This window comes from Mchenga conophoros, linkage group LG4, assembly GCF_057382185.1.
Source record: "Mchenga conophoros isolate Kocher_MC1m ecotype Shallow Benthic linkage group LG4, M_conophoros_male_GT1.1, whole genome shotgun sequence".
Taxonomy (NCBI): domain Eukaryota; kingdom Metazoa; phylum Chordata; class Actinopteri; order Cichliformes; family Cichlidae; genus Mchenga; species Mchenga conophoros.
Window position 1 is genome coordinate 1,699,996 of NC_140529.1, and position 19,787 is coordinate 1,719,782.

General features: G+C 44.4%; 2 protein-coding genes and 1 long non-coding RNA gene across 7 annotated transcripts in view; 2 read left to right on the forward strand and 1 right to left on the reverse strand.

Moving 5' to 3' along the window:
• ap2a1 (adaptor related protein complex 2 subunit alpha 1) overlaps positions 1–1,865 on the reverse strand; it is a 39,150-nt gene extending 37,285 nt beyond the window's left edge. For 2 of the 3 annotated variants that reach the window (XM_085269858.1, XM_085269857.1), the window contains exon 1: positions 1,045–1,865. In XM_085269858.1, the coding sequence (XP_085125984.1) occupies positions 1,045–1,111 (67 nt within the window). In that variant the 5' untranslated portion in view covers positions 1,112–1,865. The remainder of the gene's footprint in view (positions 1–1,044) is intronic. The other variant, XM_085269859.1, reaches the window with a different exon arrangement.
• On the forward strand, positions 669–9,363 carry LOC146575239 (uncharacterized). Of its 2 annotated transcripts, XR_014892092.1 has the most exons (7): positions 669–814; positions 898–1,035; positions 7,798–7,827; positions 7,950–8,035; positions 8,142–8,287; positions 8,564–8,754; positions 9,139–9,363. It is a non-coding gene; the product is annotated as an uncharacterized LOC146575239 (long non-coding RNA). The 2 variants fall into 2 exon arrangements; XR_014892093.1 differs by lacking the exons at positions 669–814; positions 898–1,035 and adding an exon at positions 5,696–7,306.
• A 1,222-nt stretch (positions 9,364–10,585) lies between these two features.
• On the forward strand, positions 10,586–18,046 carry prmt1 (protein arginine methyltransferase 1). Of its 2 annotated transcripts, none has more exons than XM_085269864.1 (10): positions 10,586–10,694; positions 12,042–12,137; positions 12,216–12,371; positions 12,459–12,522; positions 12,600–12,742; positions 13,197–13,284; positions 15,146–15,261; positions 15,368–15,518; positions 17,226–17,347; positions 17,419–18,046. In XM_085269864.1, exons 1-10 carry the CDS (start codon positions 10,659–10,661, stop codon positions 17,500–17,502), a joined length of 1,056 nt encoding a protein of 351 aa, XP_085125990.1. In that variant the 5' UTR covers positions 10,586–10,658; the 3' UTR covers positions 17,503–18,046. The 2 variants fall into 2 exon arrangements, with proteins under 2 accessions (XP_085125990.1, XP_085125991.1); XM_085269865.1 differs by having other exon boundaries at positions 10,597–10,694; positions 12,051–12,137.
• Positions 18,047–19,787: the final 1,741 nt, after the last annotated feature.

Here is a 19,787-nt window from a genome sequence, read left to right on the forward strand (position 1 = left end):
CAATAACATTCCAATACAGCCTGTCATGTTATTACTATTTATTTCAAATGAGTATTTGATAACATGTAATCCAGTGTATTTCCCAAGGCTACAAATCACATGTGTTTGGAGATGTCTGCCTGCCTGATACAGCACGTTTGAAAACAAGTCATCTAGACGCCTCTGCAAATGTTTGCAATATTCGTCACTTTGAACATTTACACTAGTTGTTGGTCCACATTTTTATTTTCTGCTGAATTTCTCTTTAAATGTGCCCAAAAGGCAGAATAACACAGTGAAAGCTGGAGGTATCAAACATTCGACCATGAAGTAGCCATTACTGCCTGTCAGTGTAAGCCTGGAAGAACTGTCAGGTGTGCAGTGACAAGCACATCAAGCACTGGCATGTGTAATCACAGCAAAAAGGAAACAGTAGATGGCAACTACTTCCTATATTCTTGTTACTACTCAGTAACAGTGAAAAGTGGTATTCACGTCATTACTGGAATAAATATTACTAGGAAACTGACAAAAAAAGACATTTATATAAAACTTTGAAGTCAATTACTGGATATATGTAGCATTTTGTTACACGTAATAGTATTGTTTATTATTATTTTTTATACTTTGCTCCTTTTGTTGTTGTTTTAAATACCAACCACTGGTTTCCGTGTGAGCTTCAGTCTTCCTTCCCTGCATGTGGAGCGTCCTGACACGACACTAAATTTCAATGAACTTTCGTCCCCGAGCTCTCCAACATGTACAACTACACAACAGGAAGCGTTTGATCAGCGCCGCCACTCCAAGCCTAACATCGCTTATTCTGTTCCTGCAGGTGACTTCACCACCGTCACGTTACTGTCAATACGTAAGAAATCATTGATTGTTTCACTAAACGTTACCAAACTGATTTTTTAGATACAGCTTTCTGCGTCGAGGTTACCACATGACAACGCTGCATGACGTGTGAGACGATCACCAGCAACGACATTAGCCATGTCAACTTTGACGACACAATGAAATAACAACACATATGATGAAGAAGCATACAGAAAGGTAACTCACAGTTTCTAATGTCCGAAATGAAAACAGCCAATCCGCGCATTCCATCTCCTTTCGACACAGCCGGCATGTCTGCAGGTTTCTGTCCTCACTCTGGCCTTCTCCGAAAAACACTGATGCCGGTCACCCTCTCACAGCGGACTGGAGTCGACGATGGCAAACTTGATGTTTAGTAGTAGCCGTTTGCCTGTCTGCAACTTTGTGACTGACTGCTGCCTACCAGGTTCGGTCGCTGCTTTTAGGTGGGTAACTCAGGTAGCATTTACTAGATCCGCTGGATGGCAGTCTATCAACAAGTAGCGGGATAAGTTAACGTTATCCCTGTTAGCTGGCTTGTTTCCTTGGCTATGGCAAGCTAACGTTATTTCATTCAATCCTCATCTACCTTGGATTGGAAATTACGTATAACTCATACCACAAAAATTTGCTAAAGATAAAAACGGCTACTGATAAATGTCTTAAAGCTAAATGCACTCAGACGTGTTAGTAAGAATGCTGTCCGAGAGTATATTGTTCAATTACTTCGAGTCACGTAACGTAAAGCTAGCTTAACAGCTAGCTAGCTGACTAGCAATATCATTCAAATACTGGAGCACATCACCGGTCGATCGGAATAACTCAATAGAGCGTCTCAAATACCAACCAGCGGTCGGACTTCCTTGAGCTCTCTATTCGCGCACTAAATTTGGTTGAAAATATTATGTCCTGAATAGCTGATGTCCGCTCCAATTCGTTAGCCTGCACTGTACGGCTCGGATCAGGCTCGTGACAGCAGAATAACGTGACCGCGCAGCACTCCCGTGAACGCCTACGCTCCTTTTCGTCGTTCGAGTGGACCCTATTGCTGATTGGACAACTTGCGGCAATATGTGGCTGTACCGACACAGTGCAACTCTGCCATGAACCCATTTGTATGGAAAACAGGCTACGACTGAGCGACAGGGAAGCCGGCCCGACGGAAGTATGCTAAAAGTAGGCTTTCGTATTAACAGTGCTAAGCTGTAGTGTCCAGTCGACAAGTGTTTTATTGTCATATACAGATAATCAGTGTAGCAACATTTACCTGTAATGCTCGTGTTTCTCAGCTTTACATGAACATGTACAAAGTGTACAGGTATATTAAGAAAGAACATAACAATAATAAAATAAAAAATAATAAAATACCCAGTATTACATTTTAAGAGAATTTAAAATCATTTTTGGTGTTTACAGTTTGTGCAAAACTGCAGTGAGGATTTAACCATAAAAGACGTTATTGTTTTAAATAATATGTGAGAACTGAAAACATCACATGCAAATGACATGCAGTTTCACCTGTACAGGTATTCATTGGTCCTCGTGCAATGAGATTCCTAGCACAGGTTTCCAGCTAATGTGTCTGTTTACCTGCACGTTTCCATTCAGTTATTTGGGAGCGGTGGCACTCAGATATGCCATCTTAGGACCGTTCAATGGACAGGGTCAAAAAGTGTCTAAACAAAGGCATTTGAAACCAATAACATGATCAGGTCTTAGATCCACAGCATTAGGACATTGATCTACAACAATGCTGCAGTTCTGTGGCAGCTGGCAGCAGATGGCTGCATAACATTTAGGATGCAACATGCAGCACTGAGCATCAATTAAAATATTAATCATTAGATTGCACCACTATGTCTGATACCAATTCAATTCAATTTTATTTATACAGCTCCAAATCACAGCAACAGTCGCCTCAAGGCACTTTATATAGTAAGGTCGACCCTACAAGAATACATACAGAGAAAAACCCAACAATCATATGACCCCCTATGAGCAGCACTTTGGCGAACAGTGGGAAGGAAAAACTCCCTTTTAACAGGAAGAAACCTCCGGCAGAACCAGGCTCAGGGAGGGGCGGGGCCATCTGCTGTGATTGGTTGGGGTGAGAGAAGGAAGACAGGATAAAGACATGCTGTGGAAGAGAGACAGGGGTTAATAACAGATATGATTCAATGCAGAGAGGTCTGTTAACACATAGTGAGTGAAGAAGAAATACCCAGTGCATCATGGGAATCCACCAGCAGCATAACTAAGGGAGGATTCAGGGTCACCTGATCCAGCCCTAACTATATGCTTTAGCAAATAGGAAAGTTTGAAGCCTAATCATTTTTTTTTTTTTTTGGCCTGTCCCGTTTGGCTCTTTTGCATCAGAATTGTTGTCTAAAGGCAAAGAAAGATGCCCAACGGATTTACTTTACCAAATTGACCATCCCAGCCTTGCCGTAATGGTCCATTTGATTCACCTTTTATTGTTTATTTTATTTTCACTTACTGAATACGAGACAGACTTGACTGGGGGAAAGAAGGGGAGAAAGAAAGAGGGAAAGAGAAACAGCTGAGAAGAGGGACGGGGGAGAAGGGTAAAAGACAAAAACCAACAGAATAAGCAGAGAAAAAAATCCATCTATCGATCACCTGGATCACCTGCTGAGAAAGAAAAAAGAAAACAAGCAGAAGAGAACAAGAGTAACAGAATAAACAACATCACAATGATATATGGGAATATGACAGTAAATACTAAATATTAAACATTATTGTGCAGCACATAAGATCAACAGAACACAGTGTGCTTTGAGGTAGGAACCAAAAAGGGTGTAGTTTGTGGGTGTGATCACCCGTGTGTACACCTGTGAGCATGGACGCGCTTGTTTTTTTAAAAGGTTCCTTCATGTAATAATCTGCTAGAGGGTGTGGGGGGGCCACAGCCCCGTTCTCCAGGGCATGAAGCAGGTATGGAGGAGATCAAAACTCCAGACATCCAGAGGCCCCCAGAACACAAGAGACCAAGGAAGACCAACAGAGGGGCAGCTGCGCCACTGTCCCAGAAAGAGCTGAGGAGAGTCCCAGATGAGGGCTCACTCAGCAGCCGCGGAGCAGAAGCCAGGGGGAGTTGCAGTGACGCGCCCGTGAGCTCCACCGGCAGCCAGCTGTGCCTGAGTGACCGAGCCCCAGGCCGAGACGCCGGGGGCACCCCACCTCCGAAGTGGCCCGAGCGAGCCCCAGGCTCCAGGCCCCGATAAGCGGCCGCCAAGGAGTGAGCCGGTGTGTACCTGGACGCCCATCCCCGGACACAAAGAACCACCAACGCACCGACACCTGAGGGAGTCCGCCACTGGCAGGGGAAGTGGTGGTGGGTGGAGATAGGCCTCCAAACCTTGGAGGGCCTGAGATGTCCCCAGAGAGGTGGCGCCTGACACCCAACCTGACATATAGACACAGACATACAGGCACACACAGATACAAACATCCATTCCCACCCTCATGCTCTCATATACACTTACTCCACACTCAACCAACGTGGAGACAGACATAAAGAGACGCTGTACACACGATCACACTCCCCAAGCGTACTCTACAAACCGGGTCTAGGTACCCTTGCCCCTGGAGGGGGGAACTGCACCCAGACCCAGGTGGTGTTACCCTTTTCCCTGCGGTGGGGGGAGGCAGACCGCCCCGACTCCGCAGCAGCAGGAAGGCCCCACACTCCAGACCGCAGTCGGACGGCCAACTCCTCCTCCTAGCCCCCCCGCTCCAGCAGGTCGCAGAGAATGGGGGTGAGAGAAGACTCCAAACCTCCCTCCACCCGCTCATTGTAGTGTTGATGCATGTGTGTTCTAAGGTGCATTTAAAACCCAGGAGGGCATGGAGCTACCTGCCAGAGAGCAGCAGGTAAGCGCATGGTCCCTCCTGCTAGCCCTCAATGTCTACGTGTATTTAAAATTGACAGGTGGGCAACGACGCCAGGGGTGGGGTGTACACCCTGATGGTACTTTGGACTCCGTGTATCGTGCCCACCCCCAAGATCCTATATGTATGTGTAATGAGAGTGTGAGTAATGTGAATGTCTAAGTTGTGGGATAAAATTGAGGCAGAGGCAGCCAGAAGGGGACGGGGGGGGGGGGGGGTAGCCTCCTCTGCACCCTGGTGACATACCCCTACTCCAAGGTCCTGCATGTGTGGGTGGTTGTGGTGGAGCGGGAAGAGGGAGGCAGCTGGAGATGGGGAGGGAAGGAAGGGAGGGGCAAGTGACCCCTCCCTGGGGCCAGCTCCCCCGCTGACCCCAGTAGGCACCCCCATACTCCGCGACCCACCAGGGAAAGGGGGCCCAGGCCCATCCAGACCGGGAAGCCTAATCTTAAAAGTAGAGATAGTGTCTGTCTCCCGAATCCAAACTGGAAGCTGGTTCCACAGAAGAGGGGCCTGAAAACTGAAGGCTCTGCCTCCCATTCTACTTTTAAATACTCTAGGCTCTATAATGTTATACTGTGGACATTTATGTGCTTTCTGTGCAGAGGAGGGGTTTTTTTGTTTCCTGTTCTCATGCTGTCCTCCTGTAGCCCAGCATAAGTAGAGGTCTCTTTTTTTCCTCTAGTTATATTTTATAGTTTGATGATTTAAAGTAGAGATGGACCGATCCGATATTACGTATCGGTATCGGTCCGATACTGACCTAAATTACTGGATCGGATATCGGAGAAAAATAAAAAATGTAATCCGATCCATTAAATATCACGAAAGCACCTCACAAAACTTGCAACACGCCGTAACTCACCTCAGAACGTTAGCACGTCGGAGCAGTATGCATCATGTGATAGAGCGGCTGTGGCATGCGGGACCTGTCGGTGGTCTGGATAGCATGTGGAGCTTCACTAGCAACCCGGCATTTCATCTCCGACAAAGTTATCCCCGAGAGAAGTAAAGCAAGTGTTTAAGTCCATCTCTGAATGTTTGTAAAGCATTCCTGCGTTAAGCTTAACGAGCGACTGCCTCTCGCTCTCCGGCTGCTACTTCAATCATGAAACTGATCAATGATCAGCTGATCGGCTTTTCTGTCGCAAGTCCGTGTCTCTTGTTTGTTTTTGGCCCACTTTGCACCAGAAAGAGGAAACCAGCGGATAAACAACAGCAGCACGTTTAAGCTTGATCAGCTGTTGTTAGAATTTATTTAATATTACTTTCTACTCCAGGATCTTTTTCTAGGTAACTGTGCAGGGGCGGATCTAGCAAAGTTTAGCCAGGGGGGCCGATAGGGCATTAACAGGGAAAAGGGGGCACAAAGACATACTTTTCTTTCTTATTCTCATTTAAAATGTCGAGCTTTTAATTATTTAATATTTATCTGAATCTTACACCCAAAGTTTTAATCTGATGTAAAATGTATAGAAGTCCATTATTGTATATAGTAACTGTTAAGTCTAATATACCCTAGTAAGCTATAGTACTTTTTCCTTTGGGAAGGTACCATCTGTGCAGTCTGCAATTTTGTCGAAGAAAGATGTTGAATCTATTTAATATTTCTTGAAAAATAATTGATTTCTGTGCATTTTTTTTTCACACTGCATCAAATTAAGGTTGATTACGTCGATTAAGCATCATGAGGTGGAGCGTGAGGGGTGGTTCCCTATTTTTTATTTATTTATTTTTGTTGTTGCTGGGAGTTGGAACCCTATTAGTTAGGTTGCTTAATATTTATGCTAAGTACTCTTTAAAATACCAGAATAGGGAGGATGGTGCAGGTTTGAGTTTATTAGATTGATCAGTATTGCTGAACTATGAAATATTTTTTTTGCATACAGGTATAACAGAATAGCTTTAGTGTAGTTGTTGTTTTAAACTTGAGTATGAACTTATACAAAATGCAGCAAGATATTTAAAAAACAGTTTTGTTGATTAAAAAACATTATATCGGATTCATATCGGTATCGGCAGATATCCAAATTTATGATATCGGTATCGGTATCGGACATAAAAAAGTGGTATCGTGCCATCTCTAATTTAAAGTCTCACACACAACCCGTCAAAAGGGGAGGGGGACCGGCTGCTTCCAGACCCAGATAGCAAGGAGACATTGAACTAATGTTGATTTTTCATCTGATCCATCAGAATCGTCAGGATTGAAATGTCAAAATCAGTGTTGAAAGAACATTAAAATACTGATGGAACCTGACACTGACAGTGAAATAACATTGATTCACCGTTGTTCTGTTATCGTTGATTGTTGATCTATTTATAGTTGACAAGGTGACAACAATCACGTTGAAAAACCATCGATTTATGGTTGAGCGGGAAATTAAAGCTGCTACCACTTGGACTATTCCATAGCACCCCTCTCACAGTGGTACGTCCCATCAGGCTGCGGGAAAATTCCATTTAAGCTCAGCAGAGTTGACCGGACGTTTTGTCAGAACACCGGAGACACAGTCTGAGTTTGTGCACGACACTCTCGGCTTTATCAGATAAGAATGTGAGAATTTAGTTATTCGTTATTGGAAGGTCGACGTATGTATGATATTACTAAACCTAACTTAAACAGAAGGAGAAAAGTATAAATTTCACAGACAACACCAACGCTGAACAAAGAAAACATTTCCATGACCCACATTCATGTCTTTCCGTTATAAGGCGATTTGCTTTTGTTAGCCGTGCGGTCGGCTTGCTCTCGCTCTATGGCTGCTGTATACAGAGTTAATTCCCACAAACGATTTACAAATGTGTGCAATATGATCCAGAAAGTTGCCGCTACAAATGCATACAATGCGTGTGTTACACTTGAAGCTTTGACCGCACCGGTTTCCATTTATAAACACGTGAAAGAGTCACCTGAGACCGAATGATCACGTGACTTTACATTTCCGCGACTTTAATAATGAACGTTCCTACCTGGAGCTTATCTTGAATAACATTATTTTCCTCTTTTTATTGACATTGTTTTTTTTTTTCATTTTCTCATTTCAGATCAGTAAAGTACAATCGACCCATAAACAAGTAAGATACTCGTGTCTTCAAATTATTGCTAGTTTTTAAGCATTTTTGTGTGATGTAAATTTTACTGTAACTTAAAGCAAAATAAACAAAAAACACAATACTGATATTTTGTTTTCTTTCAGACCAAATCCCTTATACAGTTACAGACTGATGATGAGCAACCTCCAAAATCAAAGGTTTCCCCAGGCCCCACGTGTGAAAGTACCAGGTAATAATGTAATGTTTAGTGTGTGTATATATGTGTGTGTGAGAACAGGAACCTCTGTAGACGAGTTGTATGTAATTTTTAATTTTTTAAACATTTTTCTATACAGGCTCCACCACTCTGCAGTCTGCCCCCCCAACTCACTTCTAGCAACCATCATGATGCTCGGGCCAGCTACCGGCTCCTTTCGCCAACCTACACAGCTATGCGACCTCCCCAGCAAATAGTCTGCGTTCAGTACCTTCTCTAATGACGGTATGCTTTGAAACAATGAGCTGCATCACAATTTCATTGTAATCTTAACTTCAAAACACTAATTTATGCTGCTGAATATCATCATATTTTGCTTTGCTATCATATACCATTTATATGTAAAAGGCTAAATTGTAAACAGTTTTAACAGATTGAACTACTTAAACCTGAATGCAAAATGTGAAGCCATCACTTATGGATATAGTCTTTTTTTTCATCACAATGCTTATCCAGTTTATCAGAAGCCAGTATTCTTTGTGTTATTGTTCTTGTCAACAGATGCAGCCTTCCAAAAACGTAATCATGATAAACGAGCTGATCAGAGAAGTCGGGGACCTCCGTGAGGAGTTCAGAGCCTTCGGTTAATCCTGCAGCACTGACCCTGTTGATGCTGGGGTATTGCCTCTGGATTAGCCATTTAACAACATAGATGAGATGAAGTGCAATGACCGGAGGTGAATAAAGCAATGGTAAGTTCTTAAAGGTTCTGGTACTTTTGTAACCCAGAACTTTAGAAATTGTCAAATTCAGTTAAACTGCTTAAAATGGCCTTCTCCTGTATGTTCTGATTGAATATACAACAGCAGGCTATCATTGGGAGATCCAACAAATAGAAATAGAAATACATTTCACTGCCAGTAGTTTGGTTTATTCATTATTAGAAAATTAGGCTTTGAGCTTCTCAGCTAATGGCTCTTTGAGAATCAAAGTGATGCAGCAGTTTGCTGACTTTTTCCTTGTGACTTTCATATTAATCCCATAATTTCTCCCTGCTGAAGACAACTGACAAGAGGTTATTCATATTTAAGCTCTAATTTGGCCTTTTCCCCCTTCTTTTTGTGTTTGTGTCCTAGATGGCCTGACTCAGCCGGTGGGGTAAACGCTGTTTCTGAGTTTGCCTTCGGCCAAGCTGTGCAGAAATGTCTCCTCTACGCTCCAGATCACATGGGTGGTGCAGGATGCCCGATATCCAGCTCGATCCCTGAGTAAACTTAAAATAAAATAATAAGTGACCTATAACCAATACCTGTAACAAAGAAACTTTTTTTTCTTAATGTAATAAATTACTTTGTTATTGATACAGATGTCTGTCATTTTTTTATTTCATAATGCCAGATGCTTCATATTATAGGAATATTATTATGGACATGACAAATTGTATTGTTGTTTCAATAGTAACCAAGGGTGCGAAGTGATGGAAAATCAACATCAGACTTCAACAGTGATTCAATATCTGACATTGTTTCAATGTTAAAGGGTGCAAGAGTGACGTTAGGTCAACGTCAGATTTCAACAGTGATTCAATAGAATCACCTGATATTGACTAAACATTGAAACGATGTCTCCTTGCTATCTGGGGATAGAGCACATTTCATTCATAATGTTGTCAGTCCAAGCCCATCATGTATTCATGATTTGAAATGTGTGAAATCCCAGAAATAAACCCTAGACAAAGTGAATCTGTGAACGAAGGTGTAGGTCTGTTAGGTTATGTTGTGGTGATCCTTGGGTTGGGGAATGGGTGTTCATACTGGAGTGCAAAATTAAAACCAAGATGGACAAGAAAGGTTCAAAGCCATCAGGTGCTCAGTTTAGAAAAAATAGAAAAGAAGAGGAGAAACGAGCAAAGATGCAGGTAAGCAGATGTGTGATTGGATGATGGCAGCTCATCCTAAAACAATCAGAATCAGAATAGTTTATTAATCCCGAAGGAAATAATGTGGGTTACAGTTGCTCCAAGAAGAAATGGTAAAAACAGCAACAGTAACAGACTAAACTCCAAATAATACATTATGTTACAGATTTTAATATTAATTAGTTATTGTCAGTTGTTGATTTGTCCTGTTCTCATTGTATGACGAATTATGATGGCTGTCTGGTAGCTGTTTGCATACAATGCATACTCTCTCTCTCTTCATATGTGTGTGTGTTTCTCTGGTGAAATTCAGTGTGGTTCCGACAACAGTTTCATGTTAATGTACAATCCTTATTGTTATACACACATTTATACGCACACATAAAGTTTTGTGTGTGTGTGTGGGGGGGGGGGCAGAGGTGAAATCCTCTAACAACGATGCCACGCATACAGGATTGTTTGCATTCATTCACAGATGCTTCAGTGAAGGTTACCAAGTGATCACAGACTATTATTAGGGACTTAAAAAGACCGGAAGTATTCAAACACGTTAAGAACACAACAGTCTTAATGGACGCAGTTCAGTTTGGACCCGGAAGCAGGGTTTTACGTCATCACTTAAAAACCGGATTGATTTGGAGGCCGGGCCTGTCGTCTGCACCAATCAGAGATAAACGTTGGCCGTCGTGGGCGGGACAAAGGGAGACGCTTACAGACCCACGCAGCTACTCTGGGTAGATGATCGAAATGGCGGCGCCAGCAGAAGGGATGGAGGTAAGGTCTTCTAGTGTGGAAATAAGCTTCACTTATATTTATCTTTGGAGACGACACGCGGTCATTTTATACAGTCACGCCACATTGCGTACACGGTTATGTTTTTACCTTTACTTAGCACATGCGTACCAGCTAGTGATGCATCCATTTTAACATGGCTAAGGCTAATAGAGCTTTAGCACCGTTGGCGCTCATTCATCTAACATATGTGACCGAGAAAGGCCAGACACCTCACCCAGCACGTGCCGCATCCTCGCGGCTGTTGGACGCTGGAAGAACAGAACCGTCCTTTCAGCTGACGCGTCACCGGCTGCTGGCGATGGAGCGAGCCTGTCGTGGACCGCATGGGTGCTACCGTGTTAGCTTTTGAACTCGTTAGCTAGCTGTGCTACAGAGTTGAACTCTTTCTTGGTATTTTCTTACAGTTTATCCATAAACTTGTTCTTTAACAGATGTCATGCGATTTCTGCCACGATCGTTTCCCTCTGGTGCAGTTTACAGGCGGCAGCAGCGCTGAACTAGCCGCGTTAGCATCCTCAGGGTGATAAAGAACTACGTTGTAGGGAGCTTTAGGTGCTCTGCCTCTCACAGAGGTGAACAAACGTGCTAGCTGTACTGAGCCCGAGCCGGTAGCTACAGAGGAGGTCGTGAGTGTGCACGTGGAAACCCAGCGTTATCGAGGAAGGCCAAGCGCGCGCGATTTCTACCAGCCATGTGCCACCATCTTTTGTTCGGCAAGAGTTCGCGTTAAAGTGGGCCACGTGTATTCAGCCCGGCGTGGAGTCTGTTTTAAAAACTCTAACCCGTTTAACTCAGTCCGTGAAGCCAGACTGGGAACGTGCGTGTTTTCAGCCCCCGTGTCTAAAGCACGTGGAGCGCCATCTTGTCGGAGTACACAATAGGACATCACTGGTTCGGCTGTTGCCGCCTTCAGCCCTGTTCTGGGTTTTCCCCCTGCAAGAGATGATCGATGCTTATGGTTGTGGATGATGCTGATACCTGGTGTGTGTGTAAACAAACTCTGGACTGTAAGGCTGCCACAGAGTTGCTATATTAATATATCTAATTGTAAAGGGAGCCAACAAAGCTGCTGGTTGTCAGATTTATCAGCTCTTATCACTAAGACGGGAAGTTCTAATCATGTCATTAAGTAGTTATTTGGAGACTGTGCAGCTGCAGCTTTGGTTATTAACGGTGTTGCTGCTTCTAGAACAGTTGTTCCTGTTCCCAGCCCTGAAACTTGTTACTATAGTGATCATCATCATGGTCCTACACGCCTGTTGTTGATACAGAGACTGCGTTTAGCAAAGATGATGTTTAATTGAGACGATCTTGGTCTACTGTGAGGTTTCCCAGGGGGAGAGCTCAGCCAAGCCTGCAGCGGAGGACATGACATCTAAGGACTACTACTTTGACTCATACGCCCACTTTGGAATTCACGAGGTATTTCTCTAGTTCGTAATCTGTTTAGAGCGTAACTCAAGGAAACCTGTGTGTCATGAATCCTGCTTTGTGCTGTAGGAGATGCTGAAGGATGAAGTTCGCACTCTCACGTACCGCAATTCCATGTTCCACAACAAGCACCTTTTTAAGGACAAGGTGGTGCTTGATGTGGGCAGTGGGACGGGTATCCTCTGCATGTTTGCTGCCAAAGCCGGAGCCAAGAAGGTTATAGGGGTAGGTGTTTGATTCACCTATCAGTGGTAACGGCGTCACTCACAGCTAGCGACGGTCTCTTGATGCGTTTGTGTTTGATCTCCGTAGATCGAGTGCAGCAGCATCTCTGACTACGCTGTGAAAATTGTGAAGGCTAACAACCTTGATGATGGTGAGTAAATAGAAGCCAACATGATTTCAGTCACGTGATCATATTTAAAAATACTTGAGCTCTTCTTGTGTCTGCAGTGGTGACCATCATTAAAGGAAAGGTGGAAGAGGTGGAGCTGCCTGTGGATGGAGTAGACATCATCATATCAGAGTGGATGGGCTACTGTCTCTTCTATGAGTCCATGCTTAATACTGTTATTTATGCCAGAGACAAATGGCTGGTAAGTGTGCACTTCTGTTTGTTTGAGCTCTGTGAGTCCTGTTTCAGTCCTGTGGTTGTTTGGAAAACATGAATTCGATGCGTTCTCTATGAAGGTGTGTGTGCTTGTGAGTACGGTTACGCCATGATGGCGTTGGACTGCGACAGCATGTCTACATGAAGCTGATAACAGTAATGATATTGCATATCTTTCTACTGGCCCATGTGTGTGGGATTGACTGAACTGTCACAGCTACAGTCCTTGTGACTGTTTGTGTAAACAGTGTTGGCTGTGGTGATGTTTGTGTGTGCGCTCAAACCTTTGTTCCTGTCGCACGTCTGGGTTTGGGTTGAGCCAGGCTCAGCTTGTGGGTTTTTTAAGCTACTCGTTTATTGCTCACTTGGTGTGAACATACTGACTTTATTGATCTTTTCTCTGAATACTTGTGTATTTGTCCCTCTTTATACAATAACAGAAACCAGATGGACTCATTTTTCCAGACAGAGCAACCCTTTACGTCACCGCCATCGAAGACCGACAGTATAAGGACTACAAAATACACTGTGAGTGCTCCGAGTGCTTCCTGTATGCAGGTCATTGTCAATATCACCCAGTTGTCCCACAATAAGAACAAAGATCCAGATAAATGAAGAAGTCCTCGACGTTGGGTTCACTGTTCAGTGTGAACATTAATGTGAGGAGGAAAAAGAGCCAGTGTAGCTGTGGAGCTTCACTCATGAAGTGAAGCAGCAGAAACATTACAGTCCAAACATCAGCGAGGTACCAGCACAGTGAGGTCTCCGGTGTCGGTGCTGCAGTCGTGCTGTGGTGGAGGGGAGCTCCGCTCTGCTGTTACATTTATTCTAATCTGCGCTCCCTTTTCCTCGTCCTGCCGTTCGCCCCACCTGTTGAGTCCAAATCGCTTCCTGTAGTTTTAGAAAAACACATTTAGGTGGTTTTAGGATTTTATTGTGGACGCGTCGTTTTCTAAGTCAATGTATGTTTATCGTATGTTTATTCCCCGGTACTGTGGAATACCCTTCCTCTCGACCTCCGCGCATCTGACTCCATTGCACTGTTCAAATCACGATTAAAAACCCACTTATTCAATCTTGCCTTTCCCTCTAGTTAATATTTCTTTTATGATTTTATATCATGCACTTCTATGCTCATTTAAATTCTTGTTTGCTCTGTACCTGTTGCTTCCCTATGTATTAGTGACAGTTATCTGTTTGCATATTTAGTACTTGCTTTGGTCCTATTTCTATTATCCTCCTCCTATACTCTATTTTACTTGTTAAGCACCTTGGCATACCCTTGGTTTTTAAGTGTGCTTTATAAATAAAGTTTATTATTATTATTATATTATTATTATCGTTGGTGTCGTCGACTCTGAGGACGCTCTAATAATTCAGTAAGTGGGTGTGGTAAAATGTCATGTGTCCAACATGTAAGGTTACTTCGTTGTGAAAGCGTGCACACAGTGAAGGAAACGAGTGTGTTTTTGTGTCGTCACACAAAGTCCGGTTGTATCTGAAACCAAACTGGACCAAAGGAAACGACCCGTCACAGGAGTGGGCTCACTCCGTCACCCGTGGGCTCTGATTGGCTTTGATGTGCTGCAGTCGTGACCTGCTGTGAGGTCAAATGTTTGCTCGTGTTGCAGGCATTTCCCCTCTCTGGTGTCATAACTGTTGGGTCTGTTACTCACAAGTAATGGATTACTTTAATGGAGTGTTTTAATTACTACACAGAGTAATTCTGTTGTTTCCGTGACTTTGATTAATCTGAGCACTGAAACAGTCTCAGCAGTACAAACCTGACACACATCTAATGAGGACACGCAGACTGAACTCGGCCGACCACACCAACCTCTCTGCACAGTTAGACTGCTGTGGACTGAGTGGGCCTAAAGACGGAGTGAAAGTAGCTGCGTGTCTGAGATGGTTGGAAGTAACTTTGTTTAATGCTTAAGTCTGAAGTCATTACTCGCCAACAGAGCGCCGCCTCCTCGTCAGCCTGCCTTCATCAAAGGTCACAACACGAACAGGTTTCATGAGCCCAGTTTGACCTTTTAGGTTCAAACTGTCATCAGCATGTAGAGTCAGATATACAGCGATGAGTGTAAAACACTGCACCGGCTCCTTTTATGCTTCACTGTGATGTAACTATGAAAATGCCCATCAGATTGGATCCACTGTGTAATACAAGCTTGTGATGGTGCCGAGTTCAGGCTGTGCTCCAGTGTTTGTAAGCGTTCAGTGTCAACGTGGTTATTTAGTCTGCTCGCCATTAGCAGAACGTCAACAGGACGAGGTGAGCCGAGCACAGCGCTGCACGTGACAGACGCTCAGAGCGGTGACCCGTCTGTCAGAGAGGACACTGTGGACCATTGTAGCTGTAACCTGGTCTTGTCTCTGTCAGGGTGGGAGAACGTGTACGGCTTTGATATGTCCTGCATCAAGGAGGTGGCGATCAAGGAGCCCCTGGTGGATGTGGTGGACCCCAAGCAGCTGGTCAGCAACTCCTGTCTCGTCAGGGTAGGTGGATCGTTCTCTGCTCCTTGAATGGATGTGGGACAGGCAGAGGGTGGCTGAAGCTGACCTGAAACATTTGGTCTGAAGGCATCTTGTCTTTTTTGTCTAGGAGGTGGACATCTACACGGTGAAGGCCGAAGACCTGACGTTCACGTCCCCGTTCTGCCTCCAGGTGAAGAGGAACGACTACATCCACGCGTTGGTTACCTACTTCAACATCGAGTTCACCCGCTGCCATAAGAGGATCGGCTTCTCTACCAGTCAGTGTGCCTGCTGTCTTTACACTGGTGTCCCAGTATGCATGCTTTCTACTGCCCTGATAGTCACTGCATGAAAGCAGGTCTCATACCTGAATGAGTTTACCGTATTTTCACGACCATAAGGCGCACTGTGCTAAAAGGCGCAGTCTCAGTTATGTGTGCCATTACTGTATTTAACACACACATAAGGCGCACTGGATCATAGGGCGCATACAAGTACCGTATGCGTATTTAAAAATAAAGCGGAGCAAACCTGAGTTCAGTACCTTACTCACATTTCTATTACCGGTAATCGTCATCATCAACAACACACAAGCATACAAGTGTGCGTATTTAAAAATAAAGCAGGAGCAAAACAAAGTTTGGTACTCACATTTTTATCATCAATCAAACCCATGGAAGTCCTCATCCTCTGTGTCTGAATTGAACAGCTGCGCTAAATCTCCATCAAACATGCCAGGTTCACTGTCTTCACCGTCAGAGTCACTTTCCGTGCCGTGCGGCTCCTCGGAAATGATGCCGGCTTTTGCGAAAGCTCAAACAACAGTGCCAGCAGACATGTTAGCTCAAGCATCTACAATCCATTGGCAAATTGTGGCGTAACTCGCCCGGCGCTGGTTTCCACTCTTGGTTAAACTGTGGTCTCCATCGGTCATCCATCGCTGGATGTGTTTGTCGCCGATGTGTTTGCTGCAGTAGGAGCGGAAGATGGCCAGCTTTTCCTTATAATCCGCTGGAAGTTGCTGCGCTACCGTAGTCCTGGTCCGGAGGGAAAAATGGCACCGTGTCATAAAAAGTGAAAGTGAAACTGCTTTTAGCCGAATGGTGACCATCGAAACGCTTCTCCCGCTCGTTCTTTGCTCGATGATCCACCGCTCAAGTCTTTCCTCCAACTCGGGCCACCTCGCCTTATGTCCGCGGAAACTCAGCTGCGTTTTCTTGACCTGCCGGAGCTTGTTTTCTAGCTTCCTCCATTTGCGAACCATCGATTCGTTAATCTTAAATTCTCTCGCCGCTGCTCGATTTCCATGTTCCTCCGCGTAGCTGATGGCCTTCAGTTTAAACTGTGCTTCATAAGCGTGTCTCTTTGCCATTTTCAGGGTTGTTAAAACAACGATGTCCTGCATAACGCACATACCTGTTCTTTTATACAGGTATGTGCAATAAAGTCAACGCACACACTTCACCCTTTAGCGTTCTCATGGTGTTCTCTACTACGTCCTCCTTACAACACACAGGGCGCACCGCGCTATAGGGCGCGCCGCACTTTTTGAAGAAAATCTAAGACTTTTAAGTGCGCCTTATGGTCGTGAAAATACGGTACAGTGTTGGCAGGATTGTTGCTCTGGGCGTTCTCAGGGTTCACGTACTTCATCCACATACTGAACATTTCATGTTCTGTCAGACGGGACGCACTGACCTTCCTGCAAACGGCGGCGGGTCGTTGCTGTTGTACAGATCGTTCACCACTGTGAGCTGACATTAGTGTCTGCTTTGACAAATTCAGTTTTATTTATACAGCAACGAATCCGGGAGGAGAAGCTCACATCTCAGCCTGCAGCCAGAATTAGCTTTACAGACACATGACTACAGGTGAACAGGCGAGGGGTGGTCAGCTGATTGGAGCCAGTCAGCTGAACTGTGTGACACACGGGGCGGGTTAAAATAAAGGCTGGTGTAGATTACCAACGCTCTGTCTCCCGACAGGCCCAGAGTCTCCTTACACCCACTGGAAGCAGACCGTCTTCTACCTGGATGATTACCTGACTGTGAAGACTGGAGAGGAGATCATTGGCACCGTCAGCATGAAGCCAAATGTCAAGAACAATGTAAGCACGGCTCGGCCGCTCTTTGTTTCGATTCATTTGTCTTTGTGTAACCTGACCTGCTGTCTCTGCAGAGGGACCTGGACTTCACCATCGACGTGGACTTCAGGGGCCAGCTATGTGAGATGTCAAAGACGCTGGAGTACAGGATGCGTTAGACGCCTTTCCCTCCGTTCCTGTTTTGTCATTAGTAGAGGACAGATACAGAGTCTGAGCGATAGTCTGACGCTCCCGCAGCAACATTTTAAAGACATCACTTGTTCAAACATTAACAGTATTTAAATGGTTTTTGTGGCTTTCAGTTCCAAGTGCATTGGCGTGGTGCTTCATTGTCATATACACTCAACAAAATGTATGTTAGCATACGAAGGTTTGTCCCAACACCTCGTTGGGTTCTTTGGGGTTCTGTTTATTTTGCATGGGAGAAGTTAACACAGACGCAAACTCAGCCTGTCCTTCATTGAACGGTAACCATGGCGTTGGAAAGGACGCTGTTTGTAGACGGTTGCTGGACTGATTCTTGCTGGACTTTTAGGCCACACCCCTTCAGTTCCACCTTTCCTCAGCTTGAGAGCAGTGTGTCGATGGTAACAGCTGTGTTGGCACTCTGCACAGACCGCTCTGACATTCTCAGTTTTCTCTTTTGTATTGTTTCTGGCTGCCACTTTTTCTTTTTTTTAAAAATAAAATTCATAAACTGTACATCTAACTTTCTGAGTTGTGACGCTCTCCCAGCATCTTTGTAGAAAATCTCACCAAACAATGAATTGTTGCTTCCATGTTCAGGTGTTTACTGCCCTGAACAACAGTTCTTCACATTTTACAGCACTCTGTGGACTCTCATTACATTAAACATGACATGTTTGGGCCTTGGGTGTTGGACACTCTTAAATTGATTTAGGGACTTTAGAGATGAGGCCAGAAACTGTTGGACAGATGCTGGTTAATTGATCACAAAAAAGTAGGACTTTATCGGTTGGACCGTTAACTTAAATTTGTCGAAATTGTTTAGGCGCTAAAGCTGACAGATGTGACAGTCACGCCAGTGAAGCTTAAGACCCTTAATGAACCGAACATCAACTCAAAATAAGCACAGATATGCAATGTGTATAACATAGTTATAACTGCATCTGAAATACAAGGTTAATATGATAACTATGCATAAACATCTTAAGGCCATCTTAAAGCTGTCTGTTACCTTGTTAAAGCAATGCTCATACTGCAGATTATATTATGCTGGTAAAATACTTTTGTTCATCCCCACACCATGAAGTCTAGAAGTTTAAAGGAAGTAGCGTTGGTTACTGTTCCCAGTGAAAACACAGGTTCTGATCGATGCCACGTTCTGGCCCGCATCCTGAATTCAGACGTACGAACTCTGAATATGGGAAACAACGTTTGGGCTCACGTGGTTCTCGTGCATGCAGAAGAGTCTGTGGGGGACATGCGGTGAGTCGTGTGTTAAAGCGCTGTCAGAGAAGATCTCAGTATAATAATACTCGAGTATAACAAACACTCGCCCACATGCTTGATGCTAGTCCCGAGTTGGTCCCTGCTGCCTCAGTATGTATGTGCACGACTTGTGTAGGCGAAGCGTGGAGAAGTGTTGTATAAAGAGCTTTGATTGCTCGGGTAGGATAGAGAGGTGTCACATAAACAGTGTCAGCGTTGTTTATCAGCTGGTTCAGTCCCAACTAAACTGTCCTACATGAAGCCTCTGATGGGTAAGCACGAATGACCACAGACCTTCAGCATTGTTGTTTCACCATGAACTGGCCACCATCAGGTGCTCGCCGCGAGAGCCGAGGAGCAGCTGCAGAGAGACGAGCTCACAACACCCCATCACTGATGGAGCACGTTTAGTTTGCTGACCAGCCTGTGAAATACTGGGAGCCTGATCGCATGATAATGTAACCAAACTCTGGATGCTGCACAGAAAAACAGCATGGCAGCAGTGCAGTTTGGGGGCAGGACCATGGGGCTGGTTTCTAACATTCAGCTGCTTCATATAACTGAAGGAAGGAAAGACGCTACGAGACCGTCTAGATAAACATCCGCTGCCATCGACCAGGATGATGAAGGTGAAATGAGTGAACGTGTCATCAAACAGCCGAGGTTTGAGTGTATAGACGGGCCCATCACATCATCACTAACAAAAGCTTTGGTGTGAACTCTCACTGAGTTTGTACAATACTTATATCAGAATCAGAAAGGGCTTTATTGCCAAATGTTGAGCAGGTTTACAACATTAGGTACTTAGTGCAAACGTACTGTCATATAACGCTTAAATAGACATGAGAATAAGAATTAAAAGTGCTAAGTAGATAGATATATACATGATATATACATGCGTGCAGGTGGTGATCAGTGCTAAACATGGAATGAGGCAGTGAACACAGCGTAGGGTCATGTGTTAGTGGCGGGGACAGTCATATGGTTATTG